Here is a 22,055-nt window from a genome sequence, read left to right as displayed (position 1 = left end):
AGATGGCAAGTGTCTCAAACGGACAGAAAAAAGTCCAAATACTCCCCCAACGTCATTTAGACTTCGGGTTAGTACCGGCAGGGAACCCACACGCCCATTTCCGAATTCTACAAACCCCAACACGAACACTATACCTGAACAACTTCGCCAGTTTTGACCGCTGATGTCGCTCACTTAGGTAGCTGGAGGACATCTTGATATTTATGCTGCTTTAAAATGATAACCCATAATACCTCAGCCTTAAAGGTAACGGGTTCGTCTTCAATCGAAATCACTTCGATCGGAGACACTGTCTTCACGGACGAATTACACCTTTGTTCGTTACATTAGTGCCAAACAGGTTCTATGATGGACGATTATCAAGTAGCGTCGCAAAATTAGTGTAGAAGAAGGATAAGAATGATATGGAATGTACGGTATTATTTGGGGGCCTTTGAGTCGGCCCCAAGTAGGGAAAGTTCGTCATCACATGCAACTTCCTCCCAGTGAAATGTTGAGACGGGATTAGGATTTCCCGGCGCCGTGCTTTCACCCACATGATGTGGCCCAAGCTCCTTCACCCCCCCTGGTGCCACTGTGGTCCCAGGACTGCTCTGGTTGTGGAATCAATCAGCGACCCAGAGCAGCGCAGCTCGACGACAGATCGACACTGCTACCTGTTCCCTACCTATGAAGTCAACGTTCTAAGCCACCATCTCAACGTCAAACACCACCTCCACACTTGAACGATAGTATACCGGTCAGATCGCCTCGAAACACCGGATCTCAACGGAATTGCTTCTACTCTTGATGCAACTGCTATTTGTCGCCATCGACCGGTACTTTACATTTGACGCAGGTGAACTGACCTAGCTTGAAATTCTGCCGCGATCCATCACTCTCTGGGCAATTCCCATTTAATGACACCCCGAACCGTTGTACGACCTCGTCTCCGCCGACATTCCCCTCGACCTGCCCATACCTGGGTCACGATAGGTTTATTACGGCCACCGAGCAAGTCGAATGAATGCAACCGCTAAACCCCTTCCTTGCCGCCTTCTTCAAAAGCTCGGTAACCTCGCAGTGCTCGCCTGTCCACCACCATATTCTGCTTGTCCCGCTCACGGATGTCCTTGTAACCTCGCGCGAGACCGAAAGCGGCGCGCCCGCCCAGGAGGTCATCGCCTCTGAGGAATTCCTTGCCAGCCATGTCCTGCGCGTCCCTCCTCCCAGCGGTGCTCCGGGCGCAAAGGATGGCGTGCCAAACTTGCGCGATGTAAGGGGCAAGGCGAAGCAGTTCTCAACAGTGAATGGAAGGAGTGTAATCATTAAGGACTCTTTTATATACAGCAACAAGGGTATGCGGACCTGCTGCGGTGTACATGGTGGAGTGGCAAGTCTTGGTTGCTAATAGAGACCAATTTCTAGGATTTAAGACTCTCGCGCAGGCGCAAATATTGAGCGACAATATCTTCTACCCCGATGTCTTTGAAGCGCGCCAATGGCTCATATACTATATTTCGAGACCGCTGGTGGGGATTTGGGAGGAAGTCAAGATCACTCCCGCAGTTCTTATTCCGGGAGTGAGAAAGCGCAGGATGGCAGAGCAGCAGAGAGGACTCAAAGCCGAGTCGGCGGACAGCACCGTCCCTAAGAAGAAGGATATCAAGAGTTTCCACGACCTGCTCAACAACTTCCCCATGATTGCCCGCCAGATGCACCCCGGCCTCGAGAAGCTCTTCCTCGAGTTCACTACAGTCTTCCAAAAGCCACTGCCTCCTCCGCCGTCCGCCGCCAATATCCCGGACCCGCAGCCAGATGGCCCCATAGCTGCTGCGATGAGGAGAGCTCGGTCGAATAGCATGTCTAGGTACAACGAATCTGGTTCTAACAAGCTTCCTGTCACAGAGGACTTCTACGCCGAAGACGACGAGGATATCATGAGGGCATCGCTGGAGTCGGCCGTGACAGCTGCCATCGACCTTTTCCAGGGCGTGGATAAACAGCAGCTCTCATTGCTGGGAGCGACCACAGATCTGACTGGACCGCTTGTGGAGAAGCTTATCGAGCGCTACGTCACAGAGAATGTCCATCATCTGCTGTTTCCCCGACTCAATGCTCTTAAGCGTCCAGAAGACCTCGAGCTTGAGGCAAAGATTCGACAGATGGAATACATCGACATTTCACAACTCGGCATTATTATCGAGGGGGGTCTGAAAGGGAAACACGACCTTGTCATCCAGCTCGATACAGCGGTGGAAGAGTTCAGAAAGATCACGACGGCACTGAGTCCCCAGGAGATGATGGACCTGTTACTTTCAACCATGAAGACATTATCACACTTGACGGAGGCCAGGCCTGAAGCGGGCGCCGAGGAAACTACGTTAGAGAAGGCCATTATGACAGTGAATGCAGATACGCTCGTGTCGCTGCTGCTGTATGTGGTAATACGGTCTCACGTCCGCCACTTGCAGGCGCGACTCACGTACATTCGAAGCTTTATATTCATCGACGATGTGGATAGCGGGGAGCTTGGATATGCGTTAAGCACATTTGAGGCGGTCTTGACGTATCTCTCCATGGACTCGTCCGGCTTGAGACGTGCCAGCCGGAGAAACAAAGCGCTCTGGGACGCTACGAGGAATGGGAACATGGAGGACCTGAAGAACATTATGGAACCTAGCTCCTCTGCCGTGGCTGAAGATCACGGCTCTCCTGGAGAATCGCCAACGCCAAGGAGACCCTCGGTCACCTGGAGCTTGCCAAACGGCCCGTCCTCCAGGCGGTCGTCTTGGACGTATACTCTCTCGGAGCGTTTCTCCTCCGGGTCTGGGTTGAGTCACGTTTTTCCGTTTCAGGCCGGGGGGGACTGTAACGGAGAGATCGACCCGTTCCCCCCAAAGAGGATCAAGAGAGTGGCTATGGACACACGAAGCATGTCGGACAGCTCCGAGATATCATTTCATTCGCGTACAGCGAGCCTGGCTAGCATTGGCAGCGCGCTGGAGGGCGACATCTCAGTGGAACGGCTCTCTCAGACGAATGACGCATTTGGGGAGTCTGTGCCTATGATGGCTATCCAAAGTGAGCAGTCTGAGGCTCTCAGGTACCTTTTGTCGCTGTCCGAACACTACCCCCTGCACAATGTGCTGGCCGACATGAACAACGAGAACACGACACTACTAAGCGCCGCTGTCCAGCTCGGCCACACCGAGATAATTGACATTATCTTGGACTTCCTCATCACCAAGAGTAGCCATGGGGAACTTGTACATTACGTGTCGCTCCAGGACATCTGGGGCCGCAGTATCGGCCACTACCTGTTCCATGCGCCGTTCCTGATATCTCGCATTGGCCATTTGGTGCCGTGGCGCCAACGGGACAAAAATGGCCAGACACCACTTTTTGCTCTCTGCCGCTCGTACGACAATGCGAACTACCATGACATGGTAGAGGCCGGTTTGAAGGCGGCTAGGATGGCGCAGCACGACGGGGAGCCGCTCCACGTAGACGAACATGTGGACAACAAGGGTAACACACTACTGCACATAATTAATAACCCTCGGCTGGCCCTAAGGATACTGCATCAGTGCGATGTGGATGTGAATGCTACGAATGAAAAGCGGTTCACGGCTCTGATGGTGGCCAGTAAGTATGGCAGGTATGATATGGTAAGGTCGTTATTTGCTGATCCCAGGGTGGACATTGCGTCCAAGGAGCTGAGAGGGCTTACGGCCGTGGAGCTTGCGAAGGACGACGAGGTGCGCAACCGCATCGATGACCTGGGGCTGTTTAGCATGGCCCCAGGGGGAGATGGGCGGATTACTGGCGTGGTGAGAGCGTTTTTTGTGGAAGATGGGAGCGTTAGGCTCGTTCTCAAGTCTGCAGCGCCCACCGACCGGGAGAGCTATACCGTCACGACGAGCCGGCGGTCGCTGACGGACTTTGAGCAGCTGCTCCAGCTCCTCGGGGAAGAAAACCCAGCATCGTGGCTGCCATCCATGACGGACACGCGCTCTCCGTTTCAGATTCCGTCGAAGCCGTCGCGGGCCATTCTGCGCGACATCCAGGCTAAGACGGACTCAGCGCTCAAGGTTCTCCTGAGCCACCCAACCTTCGCCTCACACGAGATGCTGTGGGAGTTTTTCCTAGTACCTGAGCTGCAGTTGGATGTGATGCGAGAAAGATCGAAGCTCAAGGCCGAGGCAAGAATGGAGCGGGTCAGAGACGAGTACGAGCCGGTCCAAGACATGAGGGAGGTGGAGCAGTTTGTCAATCACGCGAGGGAGATGGTCCGCAGCGTCAATTACTCGACCAAGAGTGTCACAAGGCGTGCCAATAGCATTGGACTCGCCGCAGCTGGTAAGTACCTGTCTTGATATACAGTGGCAATCAGAGCTAATACGAGGTAGACATGTACGACGCTTCGGTTCTTCTTCACCGAGGCGTTTCCACCTTGCAATTCTTGCCTCCCACTCATATTGATGCCTTTGAGACGTATGTGCGGGCGATTACCCCAGCGCAGTCAAACCCTCAAGTCACTCTGCACACCTCATTGCTGGGTGTGCAGTCGACGGTCCAGGGCCTTCTTTCTGCCTTGTCGCGACCTGCCAAACTTATTGAGCAGATCCAAGCGGCGAAGAGGGAGGCGGACCGAAACTACAACTCGGCGGGCCGCCCCTCGAGGTGGCCTCTGGGACTGCTTGACGACACACGCCAACGTCTCCAGGACGAGAAGGAGGAGCGGGCCCGCAAGTCAAGGGAAGAAGCAGGATACCTGGCACGAGAGCTGCGCTACACCCAGCAGACGGTGGCAGGGGAACTGGCAGGATGGCAGGGCATGCACGACCAGATGGGGAAGCGGTTGATTCGGGAGTACGTGAGGGGGATGGTTGTCCAGGAACGAAACAAGCTAGATGGTATGATGAGAGCACTGCGAAAGGTGAGAGGAGTGGCGGAGGAAGGCCGCGAGAGGGAGTGGGGCCCACTGCGATCACCAGGCCTCAAAGTACAGGATAGAGAGATGGCAGAGGCGGAGCAAGGACCGACAGATGAGGCCAGCGGTGGTGGCGAACTTCGATGAAGGGGAGGGAAAGTAATGAGCTCTCTACCCATACAGCAACGCAGAAGAAGATGAAGGGGGCTGATACCCTCCATCTCAGGATCATGGCGTTGGGGATCTTTGGTTACAGGTGACCCAGGCTAGACATATTAGGACGACTGAGGCGCGCGGGATTGATGGTCCTGGATAACAGGACACACCTACGGATAATATATACATAATAACCGTCCATGAACTGCCAGTGATGTGGCTCTTGTTTCGAATGAAGCTGGAATGGCAATGTGGTTGGACGTGGGCCGCCCGACCGGGGAGCCAGAATTTCAGGCGATGGGGAGTAACGTGACTTATACATTAGCGTGAACAGCTGTGACGGTGATGGAGCAGAATGTGGTCTCAACCAATGTGCGGCATGCGGTATAGGCTTCTACAAGACAGGAGATGGGCCGGTGAGCGGGAGACGGCTTTTACGAGTACGAATGTGATGACCGGGTAAAAAACGAGAGGGCAGCCTGCAGAGACAGGTGGCCTAGCCGGGTACGTACGTAGCATTCGAGGTTTTCGTTTTCGGCATGTCTCGTTTCGTTTCAACTTTCCGAGAGGTCGACACCAGATTCCAGAAACAGTCGGAACTGAACCAACCTCCTCTCGGAGATGTCCACGCGGCCAGCAGCGCAGCATCCCGAACCCCTCCCCAGCCAGTCGTTCCGCAACACGCTCTCATTGGCCAACACGGTCTGGCGACGCGGGAGCACGCGCTCTGTGGTCGCGCGCCGGACCAATAGCGGCGCTGTATTGGCTGCGACCAATCAGATGTAAGGGACGGCTTCGCGCTTCGAGTCGAACTCGACTCCAGCCTCAGTTACGCGCCGCGCTGCGGCTGTGCTAGGACGGGAGGTGGCCGGGAGAGGGATTACTACAGTGGGCACGCGGGGCCAATTTCCGCAGCCGCCGGCGTGGGCGTTGGGTCTCGGGGCCCTGGAACGGGGCGCCAGTATGAGGAAGCGCCTGTGGGACGCTGGGAGCCGCGCATGGTTCAGTAGGCGCTCGGCAGGACTCAGATCCAGGGTCCCGTGGCTTGTCAGCGACGTATCCGTACAGAGTATTTGTACGAGTACGTACATACGTACGTGGGACGGGATCTAAGGCGGTAAAAATAGCACTCCTGCCGGGGCCGGCACTGGAGACAATGCGGCGGTAGAGGGGTGGATAGACAAGACGGGAACAATGACGGGGAGTCACGAAGAATGAGCGACGACACGGTTGAAGGAAAAAGAAGGTTGAAAGCGTGTCGCGTGTGCCGTGGATAAAAGAGAGAAAGAGTCACGAAAGAAAGAACGACGTGGCCGTGTTTCTGCGCGTTGAAGGAGGAGCGCTGGAGGAGAGAGAAAGAGAAGAAGGTGCGCTAACGCACCAGGCGCATCTGGAGAATGAGTCAAAGGTCGGGGCCGGCCACTCACGAGGCCCAGACCTGCAGCACTCGCCGCCATCTCAGATCCGCACGCCACACCGTGTCCAACCAGCCAAAATACGGCAGACTGTACAGTGCCAAAGTCTAACCTCCCACCTATCCCGCCCCACGGCTTGCTCCATTGTCGGGTTTCGACAGTCGCGTTTCAGAGGCTGGCATTGCCATTCTGGCGACACCCTTGTTGCCTTGACGTCGATCCAGCAAAGGGTCACGATATGGTCGCGCTTCTGCACCCAGTGGCCGCTCGCGCGGCCCTCGTCCAAGGATAAGAAGACGGCCTCCTCCCGACGAGTTCCTCCTCATCACTCAAGCATCCATTTCCAATCATTTTCCTTTTTTTTGTTGCCCCTGTCTCCGTCCATCTCGCTCTCGTCGTCCCTCGTGTGTTTGTTTAGACTTCACAGTTGCTCTCACTTACACGCCGAGACTGGTGCTCGCGCTCTCTCCTACTATCCCCATACTCGGAGCCGGTCTCCCTAATACTTGCTAATCTATCTCCATGATGTCTGCGTAAGCACATTTCATATACTGGTCAAATATGTATTTTTGCTAACAGTGTGTCACAGTCTGGCAGCAGATATGTCTTTTGACTTTGGCTACCCCTACGCCTCGGTGGAGGAGCAGCCCTCAACACCTTCTCCTCTCATGCCCAGCATGGACTTTTCCTTTGATCCCTCGCTTCTCGAGCTGGACATGTCTGCTGGATATCAGCCATACACCACCCCAAAGCTCCAGACTCACTCCCACACTCGCTCATCCTCGAGGGCCTCGGTCTACTCAGCCGTCTCTGGCGTCTCGACGGTCGAGTCCTCGCCAGACTCAGTCTGCACCCGCCTCACCACGCCTCCTCGTGCCAGTCCTCCAGTCCGCCACCATGGCCCTATCCTACTGCCCAAGATCCGCTCCCAGGACCAGGACGTCGATTCTGCGCCGCCCATTAACAGGCACCACGCTGCTGCCGCCGCTCGCAAGGCCACTCCGCCGCCTCCCGCGGTTAAGGCCGCCCGCTCCACCCATGCCCGCAGCTATACCAACCCAGAGACTCTGAGCAACATGGCATTTGCCCACATGTCCTTCTCCACGTCGCAGCAGTCTGATGACCTGTCCAACTCACTGCTGTGCTCCCCGGCAAGCTTCGCCCACGATGCCTCCTCTGGCTCGTCAGGGAACCACCACAACCGCCGCAGCAGCAGTGTCGACGCCGTCACCATTGACAAGTACGGTTACCCGACATACCGCCGGATGCCCTTCGTCCAGCCTGACTTCACCTTCCCATCCGCCTACACCCCGCGGGCACCCTCTCCTTTGAGCATGGCTACCGCTGCCAGTGTCACCCCGGATCCCATCCCCAACACCAACCTCGCGGCCTTCCTCACGGCCGCAAACCCGGCCGCTTCGCTTGTCCGCACCGTCTCCTTCCCCCACCGCGATCCCAACATTAGGCACTTCTGGTGGGACGTTCGGAGCGTCCGCTCCTGGAGTGGCTTCAACGCTGCAGCTGTGCTCGCCCTCCCTGGCGCCTCGGGACTTCTCGCCGCCCCAGTCCCCGCCCCGGTCCTACCCCAGCCCACCATGTCGTCGCGTCACCCGGAGACCGAGGCCGCTCTGCACGCCATCTATGCCTCGTACTATCTTCCCAAGCTCAACTCTGCCCTGGCCCTCTCCTCCAGCCGGCCCCTGCAGCTCTCGGTCCCCTCCGTCACCAAGCCCGGAGCCAACCGCGGCGGAAATACTGGTGGTTCGAATGATCTGCTCTTCACGGTGAACCCAGTCGGCGAGTCCTCCACCGCCGCCGCCATCTTTGGTGGCAAGCCCACGGCCCGCGTGGTAGGTCTCGTCCGCACCTTTGACCGCTTCAACACGGGCATGCGCGTCGAGGGTAACATCAAGCGCGTCGAGTACCTCCGCGGCCTCGGCGCTCTGCACCACACTATGCGCGAGCATGGCTGCCGTTACGGCTTCATTTTAACCGAGATTGAACTCGTCCTCGTCCGCAACGGCTCCGAGGCCACGCCATTTTTTGGTCATCTCGAGGTCACGTCTGTTCAGCTTGCCGCCGCGTCTGCCTCAGCCGATGGCCTTGACGTGGTGGGCAACCCGGAGGGCGTGCCCCTGACGGCCTGCCTTGCCCTGTGGGGACTCTGCCAGCTGGCGAGCGACCACCCTCAGCCGGGCCATGCCCCCTGGAAGGCCGAGATTGGCGCTCCGGCCGAGGGCACGCGACGCAAGGCCAAGCCTCGCGACAACTGGATGCCCGCGCCACAGCTGGCTGAGAAGAGGGAGGCCAAGCGAAGCCGAGGCTGGATCTGGCCTGAGGATGCTGTGGGCAGGAAGGAATTGGGTAAGCGAGGTGTTCGATATAACGGCATCTAATGAGGTTGATGGCTGGTCCATCTTCCGTATTGGAATTTGAAAAAAAGAGAGAAGTAATACCTAGTGAGACAGAGGTGAGAAGAGATGGGATCCAGGTGTAGTAGACAATAGTGTATGGGAGCATCGTACGTACTATGGATGTCAACCTCACTGGGTCAGGAGATGGGGGAGGCCGAATAGGGGCTGAGATGATTTATGATTGATACGAAAAAGAGAAGCAACAGCAATGTTGGCATATACCCATAATAAATCACTTTATGGCTTTCAGACAGCTTTGGCTCACAGATTCCAAGCGAAGATTCAGTATAGCTGTTCAACGAAAAGCGGATGACATTCACAGCCTGAGGAGATGCTCGAGTACGGTTTTACTTGTTTCGTCTATTTTGCTTTTCTAAGCGTCGACTTATCAAGTGTAACGTGAGGCAACTAGCCCTTGGCCGCACCGGCCTTGATCAGGAGAATGTCTCCATCTTCCACCACGTATTCCTTGCCCTTGGTCATCATCTTGCCCTTGGCCTTGACCTCGGACTCGTCACCGAGCTCCTTCAGGGTATTGAAGTTGTACACAATCGCCTGGATAAAAGTCTTCTCAAAGTCAGTGTGAATGACACCGGCAGCCTGGGGCGCCTTGGTGCCGTTGCGAATCGTCCATTGCCGCACTTCGTCAGTTCCGGTCGTGAAAAAGCTGCCCAGCTGCAGTGTCTTACGCATCTGGGTAATGAGCTTGGGAATGACGGAGTCAGCGCCGACAGACTTCTGCTCCTCCTTGGCTTGTTCCTCCGTCTCAAAGCGGGTCAGTCGCTCCTCGTACGAAACGGAGACAGGGATGATGGGGTCGCCCTGGGCATGCTCCTTGATCCACTCGGCAATCTTGGGGAGATGCTTGTTCTTCTTGCGGACAAAGTCCCTCTCAGACAGATTGACTAGGTAGACGACAGGCTTGGCTGTCAGGAGAAAGAGAGGGTTGATGACCTCGACCTATATGCGTATACCATTAGCGATGCACAGGTAAACATGTTCCAATATAGAAAAGGTAAGATGAGTTGAAATCAGAGTGAGTTTTATCTCATGATGCACTCTAAGCGTTAATTTGGTGAGGCATTCGAAGAGCTGGGTTAGATTCAGGCCGTAGCCTTTTGTCATCATGTAAAAAAGGTGAATGAAGCAAAAAAAAAAAAAAAAGTGTTTCTTACCTCCTTTGGACCCCATGTGCCCTTGCGAATGTCCTTGCCGTCGTTGAGCCACGCAAGGATCTTCTCAATAATCTCCTGTTCTTGACGAGCCTTCTTCTGCTCCAGACTCTGACCACCCATACGGGTCTTCTTCTTCTGGTTCTCCAAGGCCTTCTCGACGAACTCAATGTCCTTGAGACGCAGCTCCTCGCTAATGATGTCCAGATCTCTGGTGGGGTTCACATCACCCTCGATGTGAATGATCTCGGCATCATCAAAAGCGCGGACCACCTGGAAGATGGCGTCAACGGCGCGAATGTGAGACAAGAAAGCGTTACCCAGGCCAGCACCAGTGGAAGAACCGCGCGTTAGACCAGCAATGTCATAGACAGTCAGGTTGGCGGGAACCACGGACTTAGGCTTGTACTTCTCGACCAGCCAGTCGAAGCGATCATCAGGCACAACGACACGGGCCTCCTCGGGGTCGATGGTAGCGTAGGGGAAATTCTTGAAGCTGTCAGCACCCCGTTTGCAGGGCGACGCGAGCGGCGAGGGGGCTTCATACAGCAGGGTTGCCAAGGCTGCACTTGGTAATAGCCTGGAACAGAGTGGACTTGCCAACGTTTGCAAGGCCGACCTAGGGATGATGGTCAGAGGGGCTTGTTAAAGGGGCGCCTCGAGTGGTGCGCTTACAATTCCACTCTTGAGGTTGTTCCCGGGCCTGCCCAGAGGAATCTTCTCCTGGACTTCCTGCTTCTTGGGAGGCATCCTGACTTTCTTTGCGTAGCAACGGGAGAATATGTAGAGAGTGATAAAGGGGGGTCGGGCAGAGTTTGGAGGTATGTGTCCAAGGGCTGCAGGCCTAGCTGCGCGGGGGAGAAACTTTCGGGAGCGAGAAGTGAAGGAAGAGAGAGGGGAAATTGGGGACGACGTAGTGACGATTGACCGGCTGCTGCCAGCCTCAGTCACTCAAAGTCGTAAGTGGCGCCGCGCCCGAAGAAGAAGGACGAAGCTCGTTTGGGTACGGAGGGGGTGGGGGAATTGGGCAATTTTTTTCTTTTTGAGGGGGAAGAGGAGTGTGAAGATGCTGAGATGGCAGAAGTGCGACGAATTTTGATGCTCCCCACCTTCCCTCCTGCGAAGCTTCTAGCTAACCGGAACGGAGCGAGTTTAACCCGTCGCACAAAGGTACGTAACTACGTACCTGGGCCGTTTAGGCTTGGCTGATGAAATGCGCCTTGCCAAAGGCGGGATGATGACCACCAGCTGAGAACCGGCCAACCGGCCCCCGGCGCGCCGATGGCATTGACGACTGGGTGCTTATGACCGGTCGACCGCCTGCATTTAATACATACTACTTACACAAGCCTTCTTTGTTTCCGACTTTGCTTCGCCGCCTCAGATTCTTCTGTCACTGATCTCCTTGCTAAGCGTATAGCTGCTGCCTATTACTATCCGAGAAGATCTCCGCCTGGCATACAAATCCAGCCCGCGCGACCAAGCCTACCCCAGAATTCCAGCGAGCGCACCGAGACAAAGATCGACCAAGCAGACTTGGGGGAAGTGCCAACCTCACACAATGCCCGCTCGTGCTGGCAACGGACGACAATCGTCCAGCAGGCATCGTTCAACATTGTCCCTGCAAAAGACGGAAATTCTCATCAACGTCTACGATTTGCTTCCTGTAAGCTTATACTTGAGTGCACGCGGAGGCGCTTCCAAGCTAACAAGTCCTCGCAGCCGGGCCGCGTCTCGTCGATGCTGTGGACTGTGGGAGCCTCACTTCTCCATTCGGGCGTCGTGATAAACGGAAGAGAATATGCTTATGGCGGACACGACCATCCCGGCCTCACTGGCGTCTACTGGACCAAGCCCAAGACCGAGCCGCCAGGCGGGACCTTCAAGTGTGAGATCCTCCACGGCTTCACTCTCGCCTCCGACGAAGAAATAGAAGCCGTCATCCGCTCCGTTTCCGAAGAATTCCGAGGTACCGCGTACAACCTCCTCACCAGGAACTGCAACCATTTCACGTCACACCTCGTCAAGAAACTCACGGGTACTCCGGGGCCTGGGTGGCTGAATCGCGCAGCCGCCATTGGGGTGGCGTTCCCCTGTGTTGTACCACGGGAGTGGATCGAACCGCCTGAATACGATACGGTCGACGGTGCTTTACTCGAGGGCGACGATGATATTCACGACGAGGGTGCGCGGATGCTGAGGCCCTCTGACGAGACACCTCGCTTGGTGAGCGGCAGTATAGAATATGAGGAGGGGTGGGATAGCGATGAGGAGAGTTCCGGGGTAGCGAACCGTATTTCCGGTCGAGTTTCAAGAGACTCGTCAGGGAGAAAACTTCCAGCTGCGGAACGAGCACCGGCACACTGATCGCTAGACTTTGTGTTACCGACATGTCATATACCTTTTGAGTTTGGATAGAGCCATGGCGTTTGGGTTAGGGTTGGAGTTCGGTTTATGTGCGGGACATCTCGAGCAATGGCATTGCGATTGGAGGACAATTGGGAGGACTTCTTTTATTCCAACCAGGTTTATGTGGTTGTATGACAGACAATACAGTACGGTATCGTACAGGATACTATTACAAAAAGCTCTATACTCCATCCATGCAGCGGCTCTAAAGACGACGGGGCGCCCTGCTCCTCGTACCACCAAACTTGAGTCTCGTAGAGTCGGAAACTCGCACAATCTTCTCGCGCAACACCTGGCCCTCCGGGCTCATCAGCACTTTGAGCGCCGCCTCTCTTCCTTGTCCGAACCCTCGCATCACAACCTCTAGCCGCTTGATCTTCATTGGCCAGCCATTGTGAATTAATCGTTCAATCAGGTACTTGGTGAGCGAGTATGCCGAATCGAAGGTTCCTCGCCTCGACTTGCGAAAGCCGAGGTTTCCGCAGGACAGCGAGATGATGGGCTCTCGGTTCGGTTTCGTGCAGGTGACGTGCGTATTGTGCTTGTGGGAGTAGATGTGGAGGTGGTATGGCTCCTCCATGTCCTCCTTTGACCTCTCCAAAGGTGCTTGGCCAGATAGTGCGCTAGTGTCGACCTTTGAGGTGTTCATGGCCTTGAAGATGGTCGATTGAGATAGTTGGCTCATCGTATTTGGCTCATTGGGCTGAGCTTTGGGCTCTTGCGGCGTGCCGTAGAGATTTTCGAGCAGCGCCCTGGACTTGGGCTTGGACGATTTGGAATTGTCGTCTTGCCATCGTTGGCATGTTTGTGAGAGAGCGCGAGACCCCCCTGCGGAAAATCGGGGTGCTCGAGAGATGGGAGCCCGAAAGATCGAATGCGCCGCGAGGCGGCTTGTCAATGGCCGACTCATCTTTGACCGGATCGCTTGGTGTAGACGGAGCTTCAATTGGCAATCGTCGATTCCCGACGTGAACATTTTCCAGCAGTACAGGAGGGTGGCGAATTAACCGGGGATATGCCGGTTGTCCCCCTGTCCTTTCGGCATGGAACCACCCATGGAATCTTGCAGATGCGCAAAACCAAAATTTCAACCCGCGCCAGTTGCCGGACTTTTCCATCCCCTCATACCCCAGACACGCCTTCCGCCTACGCGCTAGCTGCCTCTCCTGAAGGCTCCCTCACTATTTCAGAATGCACGTCTTTGCACGGAATGCGGCTAATACCGAAAATGCTCTCGCCAGAGCGTCCTCTCATTTAAATTCTTCATATGGCAGGTCTCCGGCCTACCGGCGGTTAACCTCACAGCTCTCACTGCAGACCCGTCACGATGGAGCCGGCCTGCGACAAGGGGCCCTGCCCAGCGCCATCATGTCGCCGCTGCGTTCACCGTTTCTCCCTGCCGAACTGCGATTGTCTCCGATGGCACACACACGCGACTTCCACCTGACGACGCGGAGAGCCCAGGAGGAGAAGACCAAGACAGAACCCAAGCCTGCTGACGCTGCTGAGGCTGAACAGAAGGCTAAGGCTAGCGAGTCTGAAGCGAGGTCCGAGGAGGATTCATCTAAGAAGACCGAAGATGGAGAGTCCCAAGGCAAACAAGAGGGCAAGGAGGGCGAGGAGAGCAAAGAAGGAGAGGAAGGCAAGAAGAAGGAGGATTCGCCTCCTCCCCCGCCCCATGGTGATAAGACCCCCTGGCAGGTCTTCATGGAGACGATGAATACCGAATTTCAGAAGTCCCAGGAGTGGAATGAGTCTACCAAGCAGATCGGCGCTGCGGCCCACCAGTTTAGCGAGAGCGAGTCCGTCCGCCGTGCGCGCGAGGCTTACGAGAAGTCGACTGGTGCCGTCTCCTCAACGGCTTCCGCCGCTATCAAGGGAACTGCTGGAGCGATTGGGAAGGGTGCCGCCTGGACTTGGGACACTTCCGTCATGAAGGGCGTCCGTAAAGCTGCCAACGTTACTGGAGATGCCATGGACAAGGCCACCAAGCCTATTCGCGATACTGAAGCCTACAAGAATGTCAAAAATGTCATTGATGACGGCAGCTCGTCGAGGTATGGCGGTTGGGTCGAGAAGGAGGAGCGCCGAAAGCGCCGCGAGATGCTTGAGAAGCAACGTGGAGACCATGGTCAGGTCATGCAAGAGGATCCTGAGTAAGAATTCCCAGCCACTGGCTTTCAGAAAATTGTCTAACATGATGCAGAGCTGGAACGAACCTTACGCTGCATAAGGATGCTGCTTGGAAGGAGGCGTGGAGAGACTTCCGCGACACCAACAAGTTTGTCCAGGGCGTCTTCTCCATGAAGGGCAAGTACGAAGAGTCGGAGAACCCTCTTGTCTCCACTGCCCGCAGCATCACGGACCGTATCGCCGGCTTCTTTGCCGAGAACGAGACCGCACAGGTCATTAAGCAATTCCGCGCCATGGACCCCAACTTTTCTGTCGAGCCCTTCTTGCAGGAGCTTCGCGAATACATCCTCCCAGAAGTCCTGGACGCTTACGTCAAGGGCGATACCGAGACTCTGAAGCTCTGGCTGTCTGCTGCGCAGTACTCCGTGTATGAGGCTCTTACGAAGCAGTACCTACAGGCTGGCATGAAGTCTGATGGCCGTATCCTTGATATCCGGAACGTGGACATTCTGCGGGCACGGATGCTTGACCCTGGTGATGTCCCTGTTTTCATCATTACCTGCCGAACACAGGAGGTCCACGTGTACCGCAACGCCAAGACAGACAAGCTCGCTGCTGGTATGGAGGACAAGGTCCAACTTGTCACCTACGCTATCGGCATCACCCGAGTTCCCGAAGATGTTAACAACCCTGAGACGAGAGGCTGGCGGTTGATTGAGATGCAGAAGAGCGGGAGAGACTGGTATTAGTCCTACCAACGAGAGACCACCACCTACCTTCTTGCTGGGACAAGCCCAGCATGTGTCAATACTTGTAAGAATATGTCAAAAATAACTTGTGGGGAGATACCATGGCTTTGCGGATGCATTACGCGAGGAGCATGATTTTGTTGATCATCTAAAAACACCGCTCTATGGGCCTCGATGGGACGAGGCCTCTGTATTATGTATGGGACGGTGTATTACTAGGATAGAGACTTATAGACTCAAAGGGAGGAGGAAAATAATGCTAAAACGAAATTTCTCGCATTTTTCCGCTCTGTGTTGAATGCAAACAATATTGGTATTACAATGTCAAGAGAGTTAACCGTAGTTTCGCGTCAGCGTGAAGTGGAGCGCTTACGATATGTAACAAGGAGGCCACTGAAGCCTGAGATTAGGTACATCATCTTGGACCAGCAAATGAAACTGTATTCTCGCGAAGAGGCTTTCTACGCTTCCGCCACCTAAGATATGTCCTGATAAAGGCCATGAAATATACAAAACAAAGCCCAAGACTCCATGCAATGCCTTCAATACATGCGCGTGGCTATCGCAACACGCTCCAGCACGACCATGCCCCCGCTTGTAAGTACCAAGTATGTGGGATAATGAAAAAGGAAATAGGAGGTGCCACCGCCGCGGCGGTATGTCGCGTATATCCACAGAAACAATTCGGAAAAAAAAGGAAGAATACAGAGATCAGCCGCCGCCCTTATCGGCGCCGTCGGCTGCGACAGCCTCTCCCATGTACAATGTGGAGGCTGCTTTTCTCAAGATGGCGGCCGACTTGCTGATAAAGTGTTTGGCCTTATCCCACTCTTTGTCCTCGATGCAATCGCGGATCGCAGGGAAGAAGGCCCCGTCGTAGCTGGACCAACGCTGGGGACCGAAGACGATGTGTCGGAATTGGTTCCTGTTGGGGATCTAAGATTATGTTAGTATCGTGGGTGTTTTCGATGACAGAGAAACACAAAATGTACTTACGCCACCGTCCCTTTCCAAGTCGAGGAGAGCCGCATCGAAATTCCCCACGATGTCGTTATATCTAAGTCGGTCGGCGCCTATATCGTTCCCCTCCCAGCCTCCGTTCTGCATAATAGTACGGTCCCAGATGTTCTCCCACTTGACGAATTCGGTACCGTTCTGCTGGACAGCACCCACAGCGTCCTTTAGTTCCTCGAAGTCGAGGTTGATGCCTTCCTCAGTGTTTTTCTTAGCCCACTCCTCCAGATCTGCGACCCACTGGTCAAGAGCATTGCCGTAGGCGACTACATCGAGAGGTACGATGGCCTTGTCAGCCAGATCGAGGATGAGCAGGCCAACCACCTGAGCCATGAGTCCGTGGTAGGTAAAGTCGGGGTCAATGACCTTTTCGACCAGCTCAAAGTTATCGTAGCTGGAGTGATACGGGTATAACTCTCCTCTAAATTCGAGGTCGATGGAACTCGTTCCTGCAATGTCCTGGAAGGCAACGTAGTCGCTGCCCGCGCCGAGACCCTCGAGCTTGGAACCACGTTCATCCCAGAGTTCTTTGAGAGTTGCATTGAGATTGGGGTCTGCGATGCGGTTCAGCGCATGAAGCAAGGACTTCTCCAGAACAGGGGAGCCTGCGGCATGGAACTCGCTCCCAGAAACGGCCGTGTCCAGGTTAATGTAGGCATAGGCATCCTGGCGAAGTGCTTCGAGATTATTTTCGACATACTCGGTAGACCCGATCAAGTTGTACTCTTCAGCGTCCCAAGACATGAACTCGATGGTACGCAGCGGGCGCCAGCCTCGCATGATGAGATCGCCAAATATGCGGGCCATTTCGACCATTATGGCGGTGCCTGTGTGCGGGTCTGTCGCGCCAAATGCCCATGAGTCTCGGTGGTTGCCAATTATGATAGATTTAGCCGCCTGTTCCATGCCAATGATCTTGCCATAGACATTCCAAATCGGCTGCTTGTCATTGGCGTCCTGCTCGTTCTTCAGTCGAACGATGGGCGACTTATCATCGCCGATCCACCACTCCTTAACATCGGGGACGCCGCCCTTCCATTCATCTGGGGCCTTGTCGCCATGTCCCTTGAGATGCTGCAATAAGACTTTTGCATCTCGCCACGCGAGCGGCAGACTGGGAATTCCGACAAGGCCAGGCGCTTCGTCCACCTTCATCCTCGGCAGCCCTTCCTTACTCGCCCACCCGGGAGTCAAGACATCGCCCACCACCCAGCTCATCAGACTGACGGAGCCTCGCTGGACGCCGTCTTCAGGCATGAAGCGCCCACCTGGGGCGACATCACCCTTGCCGAAGCCGTCATCGGCGGGGTCGCTATAGATGATGCAGCCCGTAAAGCCAGCCAGCTCAGCGGCCTTGACTTTGAGGGCGCGGTCGCTTTGGGTGCCATAATATCGAACGAGGGCAATTGCTCCCTCGGTCTTGACGCCCTTGTCCTGGAGTCTCTTGAAATCTTCTCTAGATCCATAGTTGGCGTAGATCAGAGGTCCTTTCACATCGCCGGACTTGGAGTGACCGTGGAATGCATATGTCTGGTGGCCTGCCGTCTCTCCGCCACGTTCCTCTTCTTCTAGCTTTGCCGTCCAAATAGCCTTCTCCCCCTTATCGTCCAGGATTTGGATCGCGCGCCCATCCTTGGTAGGGTAGTTGATGTAGGCAAGATACTCGTCCAACCTCACTTCATCAAGGCCAGCTCTGCTGAACATGCTCTCCATGTCCATGGCGGTCGCATAGTCACCTTCTGTACCTGCTATGTGGGCGTAACTCGAGAAGTGTTTGACAGAAGCGCGCATCCGCCGCGCGTCAATATTGCTGAGAATGTGGACTCGGAGATCCTCGGCTTGGAAGCGGAAGCCTGTTCCCAACTGGCCACCCCACGAGTTGAAGATATCGCTTGCAAAGAGAAGGTACACGAAGCCAAGGACGATAAACGCAGCGAGCAGGCGGGCAAAGACAATGACTGCCACCATGCTGTTGACCTTGGGCAGGTTCCACTGCCAGCGCGTTTGAGTCCTTGCCTCTCCTTCGGCTGTCTCGCCACCCTCAGTACTCGCAGGCTGGGAGGGGAGTTGGATGCGGACCCGTGGCAGCGATATCCTTGGTAATCTCGGCGTCCAGGACCACCTCCATTTCGGCAGCGAGAGTCCTATCCTCTTCCCCCAGCGACTCCCGCGCGAGCTGCTGGGCTCCTCCACATCCATCTCTTGTATCTCTCGCCGCACCTGCGCAGCCTCCTCGTCGTCAGTATCGCTCTCTAGGAGGCTCTCAATGTCGGAGACGTCGGACTCGACCGTAGGGGGCCGGTAGCCGTCGGGGCGTCTTGATGAACTTGGGGCGCCATTTGAACGGTGTAATAATGATTGGGACTCAGTTTCGTTGACATCGCGGTCATCGATGGGGGATCTGGGGGCTTCCCAGATGTAGTCGCGACTGCTACCAGCGAGGGCTTCATCATACGTCGGGGGTACCGGGTCGTAGAAGGGCTGTTTCTCTGAAGGCGCCATCGTTGGCTACCTAAATGCGCAGTACGCGCAGTGGTAAATAGAGGAAGGAGACCAGTCTGTGGCCATGCAGGAGGTCTAACGACCAGTCCTGGTCCTGTGAGTCGAAGGTGAAGACGAAGGGGGGTCGAGAAAATGAGTGTCGTGTCGTTGGGAGATCAAAGGAGCGTCGAGAGAGCAATCGATGGCGGTGATCACACAGAGAAAAGAGTATTACGCATAGTCAGGAATCATAAGGAAAAAAAAAAGGCGAACGTGTCTCGTGGATGGGAGTGGAAGCGAATCGGACGTTGTAGATTCTAACTATTGACCGTCCATCATCCATAGGAAGCGACCTAGAGCTAAACTACGACTGGCGATGGCCCTTTCCGGGGGCCCGGCCTTTCTGGCCTTGGGGGCCTCCTTTCCCACGCAGCAGCACGCAACTGCAGAGCCACACTGGGGCAGCGAATCCAGAATCCAGGGCGGCCAAGTTATTAATCCGTCCTTGGCAACCCCGTATAACGCGTCACCTCCACCCGAAATTGGTCGAAATCGGGGCTTTTCATTTCGAATCAGGTGTTTAATCACAACGTCTCTGGGCAAGGGATTTTCCGTACGTAGCCTGAAGCCTGAAAAGCTTGGTCTTATTACTCCACATTCAATGTGGACTGGACTCGCTGGGGCATCGATATGTTAAGAAGCTCCCCACATCATAAACCCCTCTGGTGAACATGGCATGCACCCAGAATTTAACTAGTAGGAGGAGATGAGAGAGGTGTCTACTTTCATGAAGGAGGGCACTTCGATTTCTCCCTCTATGCTTTGTTAATAATTGAGGCAATAATGCGTATACTGGCTCTTGTCGTCGTGTCCAGAACGAGGGCTCAAAACAGTGCTGTTACAAGCCTCGAACATCCCGTGCGACTACGAAGTAGTCGCACTTATGCAACAGAACACACATGGTCACCACGTTCAAGTTCAACGATCCACCTACGACTTGTTCTCCTTGTTGTAATCCTCCACCGAGACCAGCCTCCCCACAATGTCGTACTTCTCGTTGAACCTCTCCTCCCATCCCTGCAGCGCCTCCATCTCGTCGCGGCCCAGATCAGACAGCGTGTCCAGCGGCCCGTCGAGGTCCTTGGTGAGCATGTCCTCGTCGAAGCTCCCGCACGCAAGACCACGGCTGGCGTCACGACCGGCAAAATTGGAGTAGGGGCCGCCGGGGCCGTAGAAGTTGCGGCCGCGCGACACGTCAAAGACCTTGCCTCTCACGGCAAAGTAGACGGGACCGCCGTCCTCGCCATTGAAGGGGAGAAGCGTGTGCGGTGTGTAGGTTCGGAAGACGACAGCGGGGGGCGCGCGGGGAAGCGCCTCGGGCGCCGGGGCACGGAAGAACACGTAGCAGGTATATGCCACGGCGGCTGCGAGGATGACGTTGAGAGGTGTGAGGAGGACGAAGCTGCGGGAGAGTCAGTCTGTATCGTTGCCGGGCCTGATGCCACCATGGAGAGAGGGCCTACCCTGCTGGCGCTTTGGTGGCGTCATCCATCGTCTGCTGTACGTGGTCCATTTTGGCGGTGCGGAATAGGTAGCTCAAGGAACTATGATGATCTTGGAGACAAGACAACTGCCGAAGGAAGTCGATGAAGATGCACAAAAGGAAGGATTAGTCGCTCATGCAGTTGGTGGCCGGATGTACCGGGGCAGAGTGATGGTAGTGCGAGAAGTGGTAAGTAGGCAAGGCATTTTTAGCCCAAGGATCGCCAACTGGCCCAACTAACCCCGCCGTACGTAGCATCAGACAAGACACTCACTAGTGAACGATTACCTCAAGAGAGTTGAAGCTGGCGCTGGCATTATTGACTTTCAAGACACCGTCGCCTGGTAAAAAGCATCAAAGCTCCATTGTTAATAATTTCTGACTAGAGCTAGGATTGATCTTTTTTTTTTTTTTTTTTTTTTTTGTTGCCGATAATTATCACTATGTGTTTTACTTTCGTCATTCAATAAACAGCAACTTACGTACTTGCCATTCTAATAGCAAGGGCTGAGCCAAGGTTTTGCCACATGCTACATGCATCCTATCTTTCACCCAATCGCCAGTACAGTCTGTTTCGATCTCAGGCTAGGCCGCGAGGGGCACTTAAGCTAAAAGGGTACCACTGTCGTTTCGTGTTGTGCAGTAGGAACCAGACATCAAGTTGATGACTTAGGTATCTTCCTCGCATAAGATCTCCCTTGCTTTCATCAACGTCTTGCCCAGAAGATTGAACCCCCACTCGGGTCTCTTGCCCTCAGCTTCAGCTTAAGTGAAGCTAATACCCTAAATGGCATCGAACGGACTCGCTTCGACGAGCTCACGATCCCCCGTCGCGAGGAGCTTCTCGTACAACGCCGGTTCGGCACGAAACTTGACCAGATTGCCATGGAGCACGACGCGTTCGCGCTCGGCCTTCCAAACCTCGTCAGATAGATTTTCAACTTTGCGACCCAGGCTTTTGGCCTTGCGAAGGCTGCCGACCTTGAGGATCGCGGCGCCGGCGGTAGGATCGTTAAAGAGAATGGCCTTTGATACATAATATAACTGTGACTAGGATGAGAAAAGAAAGAGCATCAGGACAATAATAGGCAGACTTACTGCTCCGCTGTCTTATAGGTTATCGAAGGGTCTTTATCGTCGCGAAAAGGACTAGGATACCATTGTGACATCCAGCCCAGCTCGGCGGTCTCCTTCCAAAAGAATAGAGGGCCATGTGGTGACGCATTCGTAGTAGAACAACTCGTAGAAGAGCTAGCCTCAGCACCGCCTTAGCCTCGTTTGTTCTCTGGCATTTTAGCCTTATGTGTCGTCTTCGATGGGCGATCCGGCATAGTCCTTACGTCTCTGCTCGTTTTGAGAAGGGGGAGGTCATTTGTTGGAGGAGTAGTGGAAGTAAAAGGGGTTTAAGCGAGGTATTATAGTTCTCTATTGTTTGTACGGACGCTGACCGGGCCAAAAACAAGACGTACAAGTATCAAGTTAGAGAAGGTGAGATCTGGCTGATAATAAGAGTGAGGGCGACTTTCCCATTTGATGGCTTAACGAAAGCGAGGCTAGATGCACTCGGAAAGTAAACGCCCTCCAGTATTTTGACCTCCAACCTCTTTGAGTCGTCTTCTACTTGCCGCATTACTCACATGTTTCCATACAAAAG

General features: G+C 54.8%; 9 protein-coding genes across 9 annotated transcripts; 4 read left to right on the top strand and 5 right to left on the bottom strand.

Annotated features, from left to right (window-relative positions):
* Positions 1–1,006: 1,006 nt before the first annotated feature.
* Positions 1,007–5,062, top strand: ACO1O0_000195 (uncharacterized protein; the record flags this gene model as incomplete). Its single annotated transcript, XM_083189694.1, has 3 exons — positions 1,007–1,337; positions 1,408–4,341; positions 4,392–5,062. The coding sequence occupies 3 exons, from the start codon at positions 1,007–1,009 to the stop codon at positions 5,060–5,062; spliced, it is 3,936 nt and encodes a 1,311-aa protein (XP_083053553.1).
* A 1,949-nt stretch (positions 5,063–7,011) lies between these two features.
* ACO1O0_000194 (uncharacterized protein) lies at positions 7,012–8,882 on the top strand (the record flags this gene model as incomplete). Its single annotated transcript, XM_083189693.1, has 2 exons — positions 7,012–7,019; positions 7,076–8,882. 2 exons carry the CDS (start codon positions 7,012–7,014, stop codon positions 8,880–8,882), a joined length of 1,815 nt encoding a protein of 604 aa, XP_083053552.1.
* A 426-nt stretch (positions 8,883–9,308) lies between these two features.
* OLA1 (Obg-like ATPase) lies at positions 9,309–10,822 on the bottom strand (the record flags this gene model as incomplete). Its single annotated transcript, XM_083189692.1, has 4 exons — positions 9,309–9,860; positions 10,076–10,561; positions 10,620–10,691; positions 10,748–10,822. 4 exons carry the CDS (start codon positions 10,820–10,822, stop codon positions 9,309–9,311), a joined length of 1,185 nt encoding a protein of 394 aa, XP_083053551.1.
* An 811-nt stretch (positions 10,823–11,633) lies between these two features.
* On the top strand, positions 11,634–12,439 carry ACO1O0_000192 (PPPDE putative peptidase domain-containing protein; the record flags this gene model as incomplete). Its single annotated transcript, XM_083189691.1, has 2 exons — positions 11,634–11,738; positions 11,795–12,439. 2 exons carry the CDS (start codon positions 11,634–11,636, stop codon positions 12,437–12,439), a joined length of 750 nt encoding a protein of 249 aa, XP_083053550.1.
* A 247-nt stretch (positions 12,440–12,686) lies between these two features.
* Positions 12,687–13,391, bottom strand: ACO1O0_000191 (mitochondrial 37S ribosomal protein uS11m; the record flags this gene model as incomplete). Its single annotated transcript, XM_083189690.1, has 2 exons — positions 12,687–13,309; positions 13,388–13,391. 2 exons carry the CDS (start codon positions 13,389–13,391, stop codon positions 12,687–12,689), a joined length of 627 nt encoding a protein of 208 aa, XP_083053549.1.
* A 458-nt stretch (positions 13,392–13,849) lies between these two features.
* On the top strand, positions 13,850–15,363 carry TIM44 (protein translocase subunit TIM44; the record flags this gene model as incomplete). Its single annotated transcript, XM_083189689.1, has 2 exons — positions 13,850–14,637; positions 14,688–15,363. 2 exons carry the CDS (start codon positions 13,850–13,852, stop codon positions 15,361–15,363), a joined length of 1,464 nt encoding a protein of 487 aa, XP_083053548.1.
* A 711-nt stretch (positions 15,364–16,074) lies between these two features.
* On the bottom strand, positions 16,075–18,879 carry ACO1O0_000189 (M28 family metallopeptidase; the record flags this gene model as incomplete). The annotated part of the gene is made up of 2 exons (XM_083189688.1): positions 16,075–16,299; positions 16,360–18,879. 2 exons carry the CDS (start codon positions 18,877–18,879, stop codon positions 16,075–16,077), a joined length of 2,745 nt encoding a protein of 914 aa, XP_083053547.1.
* Positions 18,880–19,848: 969 nt separating this feature from the next.
* On the bottom strand, positions 19,849–20,431 carry DAP1 (cytochrome b5-like heme/steroid binding domain-containing protein; the record flags this gene model as incomplete). The annotated part of the gene is made up of 2 exons (XM_083189687.1): positions 19,849–20,320; positions 20,382–20,431. The coding sequence occupies 2 exons, from the start codon at positions 20,429–20,431 to the stop codon at positions 19,849–19,851; spliced, it is 522 nt and encodes a 173-aa protein (XP_083053546.1).
* Positions 20,432–21,184: 753 nt separating this feature from the next.
* On the bottom strand, positions 21,185–21,562 carry ACO1O0_000187 (uncharacterized protein; the record flags this gene model as incomplete). Its single annotated transcript, XM_083189686.1, has 2 exons — positions 21,185–21,427; positions 21,560–21,562. The coding sequence occupies 2 exons, from the start codon at positions 21,560–21,562 to the stop codon at positions 21,185–21,187; spliced, it is 246 nt and encodes an 81-aa protein (XP_083053545.1).
* Positions 21,563–22,055: the final 493 nt, after the last annotated feature.

The sequence above is a fragment of the Amphichorda felina genome (assembly GCF_050947745.1).
Source record: "Amphichorda felina strain 45539 chromosome Unknown scaffold_1, whole genome shotgun sequence".
NCBI classification, from domain to species: domain Eukaryota; kingdom Fungi; phylum Ascomycota; class Sordariomycetes; order Hypocreales; family Bionectriaceae; genus Amphichorda; species Amphichorda felina.
This window is presented reverse-complemented; position numbering and strand designations above follow the sequence as displayed.